The sequence below is a fragment of the Haemorhous mexicanus genome, chromosome 25 (assembly GCF_027477595.1).
Source record: "Haemorhous mexicanus isolate bHaeMex1 chromosome 25, bHaeMex1.pri, whole genome shotgun sequence".
In the NCBI taxonomy this organism is placed as follows: domain Eukaryota; kingdom Metazoa; phylum Chordata; class Aves; order Passeriformes; family Fringillidae; genus Haemorhous; species Haemorhous mexicanus.
In genome coordinates this window covers 1,624,259-1,635,215 of record NC_082365.1, presented here as the reverse complement: position 1 = coordinate 1,635,215, position 10,957 = coordinate 1,624,259, and the positions used below count along the sequence as shown (strand labels likewise).

The following is a 10,957-nucleotide window of genomic DNA, read 5'->3' as shown; positions in this document are numbered from 1 at the left end:
ACTTGGCAAAGCTCATCCTTGTTCCCAGTTGCAGCTCCCCTGTGCCAAGGAGCTGGCCCAGAGTGTTGCTTTGTGCTCTGTGCTGTCCAGGAGCCCGTTCAGCCCATGTCCCATCTGCTCCTGACCCCTGCTCCCTGCTGGGAGTGGGAATGCACATGTGTGCCCCTGCAGCTGCTGTCAGGTGGGACTTCTGTGTGAGCAAGGCAGAGAAACTCTCACATCCAACATCCAGGTATTGCCCAGGGGGGTGAGGAGTGAAAATGCTCAGTCCTGCTCTGGTGGGAAGCAGGGTGGGGGCAAGGGGATATGTGAGGGGATACAACTCTCAGTGAGCATAAATATTTGAATCCTTCCAAACCTGTCTGTGGGCTGAAGTGATGGATTTGATTTTCATCATTGGCTCATGAGTATTGAGCAGACAGGGATGAGTGGGGCAGCAGCAGCTCTCAGAGGGTTTGGTACAGAACAACCTGGATTTGCATCTCTGAGGGAGGGGGGCTCTGGCCCCCAGCCCCACTGCCAGCCCCCTTTTCAGGGCAGATTAACCTGCTTCTGCTCTGCCTTCCTGCTCTGTAGAGCAGCTCCAGACCTGCCCTTCTGCCTGATTCATGCTTCAGGCTCTGAGCAGGGATTCTGCAGTCAAGGCCTGGGGCTGCTCTTCTGCCTGGTAGGTGCTGGTAAGAAAAACGATCTGTTAAATGATCAGGGCAAAGAACAAGGAAGGCTGCTGGGAATTAGCCTGAGACCTGGCTCCTGACATCCCTTAAAATCCCCTGACATCCTCCACTTCCAGCTGCCTGCTGTCAAGTCATCTGTTCCAATGCTGAATTTGAATTTTACAGGTTCTGGTACCCATCTCACAAAATGAGGTTGTAGTTCTCTGTTCTGACCTAAGTCCTCCTAGGAAGAGATTAAACATCCTTCCAAAAAAATTTAGGGAACTGAATAAAACATGCACTTCAGGTTCATCGCTTCAGGTTTTTTAGAAAAAAGGAGGTGCACAGTCCACCATTGATTTTTTTTCTCCCAAGTGAATAAGTTGAAGAACTAATGAATATTCTGTAGCTAATTGTGGCACTGGACATTCATCTCTGATGACTAACTGCAGTGGTGCTCTGTGTCTCCTGTGAAAGGAATGCTTTGCATCTGCAGTAACCATGGCTGTGGTGTTTCACCAGTTCCTGACCCTTTGGGGCTGTTGATGTCCCCTAAGGATGGATGCCAGGAGCAGATGGCACATCTGTGGTGCCTTCCACCTCAGGCTTGGAGCTGGGAAGGAACTTGATGGAGGTTGTGGCTGCTGTGGGTGGGTGCCTTTAAACCTTGTCTGGACTGTTGGGTGCTGCAGTACCCTGTGGAATCAGTGTCTTAATTACAGGCTCACTGTGGAGGATTAACAACATTTGCATTGAAATGTGAAACTTTCTGGAAAGCTTTTGATGCAAAACCTGCCACTGCCTAAAAACACCCAGGAGTTGAAATTCAGAGCTGCCAGCCAGCACCCTTGAAAGAAAATGCAAATATTCCCCTTGTTACTCAGGAAGAGCTGTTGGTTTTGTGCCTGGTGAAATTGCATGGTGTAAAAAAGCTCTGCCTCCTAAAATGTTTCATTTATTCTCTTGGTTCAGGTGTTCAGATCTCAGCTTGCCCTGGGTTTGGCTGCTGGGACCAGGCAGGGTGGCTTCAATTGTCCCTGGGTGTCCCCTGCCCTCAGCTCACATTCCAGTTCCCCCTTTGCCTGAAATAGCTGTGATTCACTTTTGTCTAGGGCAGAAGCAGTAGTGGGGTCAGTATTTTTGGTTTTGATTCTGCTAAACAAGCAGGGCCAGCAGGGTCTTAATCAGCTTAATTATTGGGCTGATTATTCTATTGTCTCCAGATCCCAGTGTTTCCTCCTGGTTTTCCTGTGCTAAGGTCAGGAATTCTTACATCATCCCTCAGGTCCAATCTCTTCTCTTTGCCCCCAGTGGTGAGATTTCCTCCAGCTTGATGAACTTTTTGAAGTGAAAGCTTTTGTTTTTCCCCCATTCTTAAATGTGCTGCAAAGTCCCAGCCTGTTGGAATCGTGAGCCAATGTGGAACTAAGCCAATCCAAGCCAGTGTAAGACAATTTACTGGTTTTACAGGAAAACCAGTGTGCTGAAAGGCCAATGTAAAGACCAGGCATGCTTTATGCCAGCACCAAGGGTTGGACACAACAGGGGTGACATTTGCCAGTAGAGCAGCTCCATCCACCTCTGTGAGTGTTTCTGGGAGTTCCTCAAGTGTGTGAACTCAGTATTTGTGAATCAGAAGCTTTTGATTCTTGTGCGAGTGATGGGTGCTCTGAGGGATGTTTAGGTTATGTAACAGCCTTGTGATCACTGGCAGTTTGGGGACATTTTTGTTTTTCAGGAACAGAAATGTCTGGCTGCAGTGTCCTTACTAAATCCAGTCCTTCATTATGTTCTCTTCCGCTCTGCGTCGCATCTTCCAGCACTTCTGAAGCTTTTATTTTAAAAAATGTCTTTAAATCTCTCCAGCCTGGAGCAGCTTCACTGCTCTGTCCCACAGGCCAGAGGCAGCCTTGCTTGAGAGCCTTATGTTGCTTTGGGGTTTGTGTTAGGATGCAGGAATTTGGAAAGACAGTGAATTGATTCAAGCCTTTCTGGGGGCTTTGCCTTTTTTATTGTGACTCAGAGTAGCCTTTGTCCAGTTGTTTCCCTGCTGTGGGCAGATGTGCTGCTACATTTGGCCATTCTCTTTATCATGTCAGTGTTGGATTTTGCTGTTTATCAAAACACCATTGATATTTGGAGGGCTGTGATACTGCAGATCCATCACACACTGTTGTGAAACTCAAGGTTATATCATGAGTTCCTTCTGGTGCATGTTTGGATTTGTATCTTTGGGATTTGTACAAAAACACAGGCTGGAGAGTGGCGTGAAGCAACAGGCCCTGGTCCCCATCCAAATGAATTTCTCAGAGACCATATTAAGCCAGAAAATGTGTTTGCCTTTATCACTGGTGAGCAGTTGCAGAATGATTTGAAATAAATTCAGCAAGTCTCTATGCTGTGGAAGGCTGCTGGGGGAGGATGGAGCACAGCAGTTCTGGGTTTGAGTGCTCAAATGTGCCGTGAACAACTGCCTGGTGCAGTTTAGCTTTGAATTAATAAATGGAGCATTATGTTTTCCAGGCCTCTGGTGTTTGTTATGCTGAGTTCATACAGGCTGGTGTCTTTTGGAGACATGGAATATATTGAGCAGTGAAATATGAGCCATGTGCTCCATGGGATGGCAATGGGAGAACAGAAGTTGAAGCATCATAAACTGAACCAGAAGTGGTTTATAGGCTGTCACCAACCTAGAAATGAGATTCATGGCCCAAATCCAAACTTTGCAGATCTGTACCTGTATTAAGGAGTCAGCAGGTACATCCCAGATCCCACTCTTGCTCCATCCCTTTCAGACATGCTGGTGGATGCTGCAATCCTGCTGTTCTTCTGCTCCAGGTTATATCCCAGCTGAGTCTGAGCAGCCTCCCTTCCTCCTTCAGGGGTTCAGTATCAGTCAGTGATGAGAGTTTGCTGTGGTATTGGTACAGAATGGAAATGTCAGTGATTCTGTGCTGCCCCAGCATCATCTGTCAACCTCACGTGCCCACAGTTCTCCCCTGGAGTTTAGAGCTGACCTGCTGGGCTGTGAGGGGGGTGCTCACATCATCACTGGGGGGTTTGTTGTGCTCAGGGGGGTTTGAAACTATAGAAGCAGCTTGTTTGGGGGTTCTTTTTTTATTATAATTTGAAACCACATCAGCCCCATCCCCCAGCTGTTAAAGCTTGGAAATAATGAAGTCTTAACTCCTGACGCTTTCCTGGAATTGCAGAAATTTAAAAGACTGATAACCTTTCCACCCAACTTTGTAAGTAGCTTTTGAGACTGAAATCTGCTGCTGGAGCTGCTCTTGTGTGCTGAGCCTGAGCCCCAGGCAGGTTTGTACAGTAGGTTATGAACCCTCAGTAATAAGGATTTATAATGGGAATCCTGCTATATTCTTAATTATACTCCTGCTGCAGGGTGTCATTATAGTGCACTAATGCCCTCCATATGGCAGATAGTGTGTGCTTGGTTCTGTGTGGTTTTATTTAATTACAGACCTTTATTTGAGTAACTTTGCTGCCCAGAGTCTGAGGCCTGTGCAGGTGCACTGCAGGTCCTCTTCTGGTGCTCAGGAATCCCTGCTGATTTTTAAGCTGCCAGTTTGGGAAGGGGCCACAGAGGAAGCAGAAGACATCAACCCACACAAGGGAGGGAGGCCCTTGCACAGGATGCCCAGAGCAGCTGTGGCTGACCCATCCCTGGAGGTGTCCAAGGCCAGGCTGGACAGGGCTTGGAGCACCCTGGGATAGTGGAAGGTGTCCCTGCCCATGGCAGTGAGTGGGGCTGGATGAGCTTTAAGGTCCCTTCCAACCCAAAATGTTTGAGGATTCTGTGATTTTAGTTCTCTCAGGGTGACCTTGCTGTGTCCTTGGCAGTGTCTGGTGCTGCATGCAGAGACTGAGAACAAACTTCTGCATTTGCACTGGTGGAGACTGTAAGGTGAGGTTTTATCAAGCCCCTTTCAGAAAGCTCCAGGAGCATCAAGGTGCCTCCAAGACTGGGTGAGTGTCACCCTGACAGAGTGATGGTCAGTCTGGTGCTGTCCAGGTGAGGCTCCTACCCTGGGTGTGGGCAGACAGCCTGTGTTGTGTGGGGCTGGTTTAATGGCCCTCAGTCTCAATGGATTCATTGGCTTCAAACTTCAGCAGTGGCTGGGGAAAAAAAGCTGGAGAGATCAGAATGGACACCATGGCTTGGCATCCATCAGGGCAGGGTGTGGAATGGGGCTGGCTGTGGAGCAGAGACTCTGCAGGGCACTGTGTGCCCTTGGGGACAGGAGGGTCACTGCCCTCTGCACAGGTGTGGGACCTGTCCACCTCTGTGTCCCTGCTGCTCCTGCAGGCTGGGATCAGAGGAGAGGAGACATCCTGCCCACGTAAGGAGCCATTGGCTGCTGCTGCCATGAGCACTGTGAGGTGGGGAACTACTGTGCAGGACTGTGGTGTGGAAATGCCTCCTGTCCTGCAGCAGGACAGACCTCAGCATGCCACGAGGCTGGCTTGGCCTTGCTGGCCTTCTGCAAACAAATGCCTCTTCCTCTGTTAGCAGAACTCTGCTCAGGATGGTTTGTTTTGAGTCAAGCTCTGTTTTGGAGTCACTGGCCAGTTGCTATGGTCCCTGCCTGCCTGGAAGAACTCGCCCCAGCCCCAGCTGGACTCCCAGCCACACCCAGCTCCTTTTTTTGGGGCATTTGTATCTTTCACCAAATGTAGGCAAATCTGAAACTAAATCCAAGAGCTTCAATCCTGGTAACTGCTCCACAGCTCCTTCCAGGCACATTCCTGCTATGGGGTTAATGAGGGACACTCTCCTCTCCTTGCAGCCTTTCCTTTTCCCAGAGTACTTCAGCTGGGCAGGAGTTTCTCTTTCCCTGGTGGGGTTTGAGGGCTCCCTGGCTCACCCTCACTGTCCCACGTGGAGCCAGCTGCCCCTCTGCATTAGGGATTACAGATATGGTTGTATTAATTTAGAAGGAGGAAGCATTTTATGGTTTTATTTCTGTGGCTGTAAAACAAATAAACCATAAAATCCCCACCCCAAACCAACCCCACAGCACAACCAGAGTTGGGCACTTGGTGCTTCAGTGGAAAAATACAGGTTAAGCCAAAACAAATCAGAACTGTGTGTTCAGGCTACAACTAAGTCTGAGCTGCAGGGCTATATTTAAACATGGTATTTTTGTATTTTAATAATTAACCAGTGGGAAAGGACAGCCTAAAAAACTGTAGTCTAGGCTATTTTCAAGGTATCTTCTCTTCAGCCCCGTGTCCATGCTGGAGTGCAGCTGAGGATGGGGATGCTCTAAAGCAGTGGTTCCCTCTCTAGGTTTGTCCTTCCCCTCATACTTCTCTTTGCAGCCTCCTAACAGTTAAATCAAGCTGGTCAGCCATCAACCCATGTTTGAAGTGGTGTGTGAGTCTGTTTGAGGTGTTTGCTTCTGGTGGAGAGCCGAGGGCAGGGCAGGATTTCCCTCTGCTGTAATGGTAATAGCTGGGACTGTGCCTAACTGTGACCAGCACTTGGCAGAGGAGGGCTGGGAAAGGTAACCCTCTGCCACGGCATTGTTTAATTTCCATTCAGTTTTATATAGCACAAGGCAATTCCCTGCTTTTGAGGAAAAGGTCGTGGGTGTTTCAGTGCTTCAGAGGCACCTGCAAGTCCTCAAGGCAGGGTTGGGACTGCAGAGCTGGCAGTGCTGGGGGCTGAGCCTGGACAGCATCAAATCTCTCTGATTAGGAGAGAGCAGCACGATGGAAACAAAGGAACTTGGCCTCAGAGTTAATTTGCAACTTGAATCCAGCTAGAGATTCCCAGACAAGGTAGAAGAGCAGCTCCAGCTCAGAGATGGACCTTGTCCTGGAACTGATGGGCACCAATCTGCAAAGTTTAATGTCCTTAAACTTCTGGAGCTTCTGATTATTTTCCCAGACTGATTTTCAGATTTCCCAGTAAATGGGTGTTAATTGTATATCAAGCCCAACAGAGGTGCTCATCCTCATGGTTTTCCAGGGGCAGAGGACCTACATCCTTAAAAGCTCTTACAGCTCACAGGGCTGCCTGGTCCCTGGTGAGATTTAACCCTGTCAAGTGCAGTGCCTGCTGCTCCCTGCAGGAGAGGCTTCCTGGAGATCTGCCTTGGCAGGAGCCTTGTAAGAGCTTTTTTTGTTTCACCAACACCTTTCTCTGGTGGAGCTCAGCTCCAAGCTGCCTCTGAGGGTGCATGGCAGTTAGATCCAGCCTCTTGCAGCATCCCCAGGAGCTCCTGACAGCAGTGGGGAGTTGTGCAGCTGCACCAAACACAGCATCACACTGAGAGTCAGGCAGGGCAGAGGCAGCCAGGGGTGAAATCCAGGGCAACTTGGACTCCTTCCCCAAGTATGTCCTTAAATGACCAGGAGAAAAAAAGTTGAGTAAGAGTTGAGGTTTATTCCCCCACTCTGTGGCCAGTCACTTTGCATTCAGCAGCAGCCACTCAGAAATGCCTCACAGGGGTCTTTGCTTGGGAGATTTCCTTTTGGGAATCTTACTGGAGGCATTTTTTTCTTTTTTTTTATTTTATTTTCTGCTCAGTTATAGACTGAAAACTGGGGTAGGCAACCAGCCCTAATCCTCTCAAGTGTGTTTCTCTTTGGGCAAAAGTAGAGTTCAGTGCTGAGTATTGAAGGGTCTGAACTGACCAGCTGAGCTGCAGTTTGTCAAGTCTTTCCTCTTACAAACTAACCTGGGAATTGTCAGTTTTCCCTCTGCACCACTGCATTGGAAGCCTCAGTTTACAAATTCTGCTCAACAATTGCTTCAAAAGTTTCTCTTCTCATTTAAGGAAGTCTCCTGAAAGTTCACTGGGAATTTCAGCCTGTATTAATTTATTCTTTTGTGTGTGTGGCAAATGCAGCCATTTCTATGCAGCTCTTAAGAGGACTCAGACCCATTCCAGCAGAGTTTGTACCTTTTCTTCCTCACTGCCTCAGGTTTGTGTGGAGCTGATGGAGCTGTCTCCTGCTCCCTCTCCTGGGTCCTTCAGGCATTTGCCCCGTGATGCTGTTATCTCACACAATCTGTTTTCAAACCCTTTGGAAGCACCTGCTCCATGCATGGCATTGGGAAATGTGGTGGTTTCAAAAATAAATCAAGCCAAAACAAAAATGCCCAACAAACCAGAGTGTGGGGAAGCTGAGCTCCCAGTTTGCTTGCTGGGAAGGAGTGGGTGACAGCACTGCTGCAGCTTTGCTGCTGTGTAGGGGGCTGTGTGCTCCTACAGGGTGAGGGAGGAGTTTGGGGCTCCTTCCTCACCCCCAGGCTCTGCTCCAGAGGGTTGCTTTTGTTGAAGCTTTTTATTTTCTGGCACTGGCAAGTTGTGGAAGGGAAAGCTCTGCAGAGCCTCAGCCTCTCCATATCCCTTCTGAGCCATCCATCCCAACAAAGACCTACCCAGGCAGGGTCTTCAGGGTACCTCTTCTGGTTCAGAGATACCTTAACATCCTTTCCTGGATTTCTTCAGCTGTCACGTAGGAGGTGAAATCCTGAGCTGCTTTTACCTTTTCCTGAAGCTTTATTAATAATGTAACACATGCCTTTTATTTTTATTTCCAGATTGAAAAGATCATGAGTTCCATCGGCGAAGGCATTGACTTTTCCCAGGAGCAGCACAGGATCTCAGGTAGTGTGCCCAGCATGTGTCTGTCTGTCCTGGCTGTGCTCTGCACACAAACAAGGTGCTGGCTCCTGTGTGTGGATGTCTTTAACCTGCTTTGGCTCTGGGAGGGAGAGGAATGCTCTGGCCCAGGAGGAGCAGACCTGGGTTCCCAAATGATGCTCAATGCTGCTGCCAGCAATTTTAATTCTACACTCCTTGGGAAGATTCCTTTAATTTTACAGAATGCAGCTGCAGGATTTCCCTCCCAGCTCTTTCCCTGAGGGCAGCAGCTGTGCTGGGCAGGGCTGAATGGTGCCAGTGGTGGGTCAGTGTGGCTGCCATGGTGGCCATGCCCTTTGCATGTGGCTGACCTGCCAGGTGCCTCAGGGACTGGGCATTTCTAGGTGCACCTGCAGGTACCCACAGAACAAGGCTCTTGGAGGACCCTTAAAATGTGAATTCCCTTCTCTGCCTTTAGTCGTGAGCAAAAGCTGAACTCAGGCTTGCTGGAGAGCTGCCACCACAGGGGATTCTGTCCTTTTAAATCCTTCACCTCCAGCCTGCTGCAGCAGAGCAGCTCTGACTCTGGATGGGCAGCAGCTCCTCCTGATGAGATGCTAATACAGATCTGCACACACAGCTCACACGGGCTGTGACAGAGCTCACCTCATATCCATTTGTCACTCAGGTTTTTGCTTAGGTGTTCCCAGTGGGAGTTTAGCCTGATTCAGGCTCTGCATGCCAGGATCAGATAGCTTTGCAGAGGAGTTGAAGCTGTGTGGGTTTGCTCCCTGCTCTGACAGCCCTCCCCGCACCAGTTCAGGCTGTGATGGATCAATAGCAGCAGGGAAAGGTCTGACATGGAGGAGAGAGGCAGAGCCAGGGCTCCTGCAGAGCTGTGCAGGCAGTGCTCAGCAAGGTGGGTAGCCTGGAGGTGCCCTGCTGCACAGGAGCTGCCCTGTCCTGCAGCCAGGGGTTTTCCCATGGGCTGTGCTCTGTCACGCTCAGTTTGGGATCCCTCATGTGCAGCCTCTTCTCTCTGTGCTGTGGGACTTAAGAAGTGCCTTGCAGGAGGCACCACAGCTGTAGGAATGCACTTGACATTCCATCTCTGCCCACTGGTTCCCCCTCTGCCAGCCTCTCAAAGGCAGGATTCCCAAAATGTGGAGCATAAGGGGAAGGATGGAGCTGAGGAATAGGAGCTTGTTTCAGCCAGAAGTTGTGATCAGGATCTTGCCAGGGGGCACATGTACTGTGATGCTTCTGTTCTTCTATCATCCTTGTAACACACATATATCAGGTGTATTTGGGGCATCTTAGTTTACAGCCTGGGATGTTTTAGGTGTCTGTTCTGTTTTTAAAGGAAACCCCTCCATTCCCTCCCTCCAAATACTTCCCTCTCTTAATTTTGTCATGACTTTGAAAGGGTTTTGTTAACAGAAAACCTGCCCTTGGTATCACTGTAGCTTTCCCCTTTGAAAGCAGAAATGTATTTACAAGTGCATGCAAGGCTGAATAGAGTAAATAATTTTAAAAATTAAATTCAGGAGCTCAGGAGAAGGAGCTGCTGTGGTTTCATTCCCTCTGCCAATACCCCGACAGCTCCAGGAATGCTGTGGTAGGCAGCAAGCACTTCCTCACCTCTCTCTTGATAAATTAATTCTGAGCCAGCCACAAATCACTTGGATCTGTCGGAGCAAACCTGTGACATCATTTTTTAAAACCCCCAAGCCACGTTGTCCATCATCGAGTAAATATTGAGGAGTCAGTGATTTCCACTGGAGAGTTCCGGAGCCGCTGCCTCCCTCCCGGCGGGTGGGAGCACTGGGAGGGGGGAGAGGATGAGGAGAAGGGAGGGACAGCGAGGGGCTCGCGGCTCAGACAAAGCCGCCGCCGCAGCCGGCGGAGCGCAGGGACCGGCGGGGGAAAGGATGGAGGGGAGGATGGAGAGCTGGCGAGAGGGAGCTCCTGGCACACAGTCCGGGCTTAGCTGCTGCCCCGGAGCACGGGCTGGCTCAGGGCAGGGAGGCAGAAGCCTTTTGTGATCTCGGCGTTACCGCGTGCGCTGGAGGGACCGGCCAGCGCTCCCAAACACCGGCACGGGAGCAACCCCGGGAGCAGACAGCAGGAATTACCCCAGGGATCTGCAGGTGACACCGTGAGCTCTGCGTGTGCAGCCATTGCAGCACAGTGGGGAGGGATGGCTGGAAGGTACCAAACTGCTTCAGCTGACCTGAAGGTTCAAAGGAAGCAAACGGGGGTCTCCTGATCATCCTTTGCATCCGTGCTGGAAACAGACGTGCCAGGGAGCCTGGAAATCTGCCTGTCTTGCATAGCAAATTCCCTGATGAAAAGGAGATCTCTGAACTTTTTTTTGGTCATACTTAAGGTCTTGAGCTTTACTAGAGGAGAGTAACAAGTCACTGGACTCATCCCAGGGATGAGAGAAGGGAGAGCTCATCTGCCAGAGCTTCCATAGGTGTTGTGAGGAATCTCCTTTATCAGAGGCTGAGGGGGAGGTGCCAGGGCATGGCTCGGACTTGAGCTGCTGCAGGAAGAGGAGAGAGTGTGCTTGCATTTGCTTTTTTCCTTTTGCTGTGGGCTCGGAAGCAGGGAACCGAAATGCCTCCTTCCTGCAGAGCTGCTCCCTGTCTGAGCGAGGGGCTCCATGCGGCAGCTGCG

The 10,957-nt window shown here is 50.0% G+C and overlaps 1 protein-coding gene across 5 annotated transcripts in view; it reads left to right on the top strand.

Annotated features, from left to right (window-relative positions):
- ANKS1A (ankyrin repeat and sterile alpha motif domain containing 1A) overlaps positions 1 to 10,957 on the top strand; it is a 72,817-nt gene that overhangs the window by 39,446 nt on the left and 22,414 nt on the right. For all 5 annotated transcript variants that reach the window (XM_059867679.1, XM_059867678.1, XM_059867677.1 and 2 more), the window contains one exon: positions 8,233 to 8,299. In XM_059867679.1, the coding sequence (XP_059723662.1) occupies positions 8,233 to 8,299 (67 nt within the window). The remainder of the gene's footprint in view (positions 1 to 8,232; positions 8,300 to 10,957) is intronic.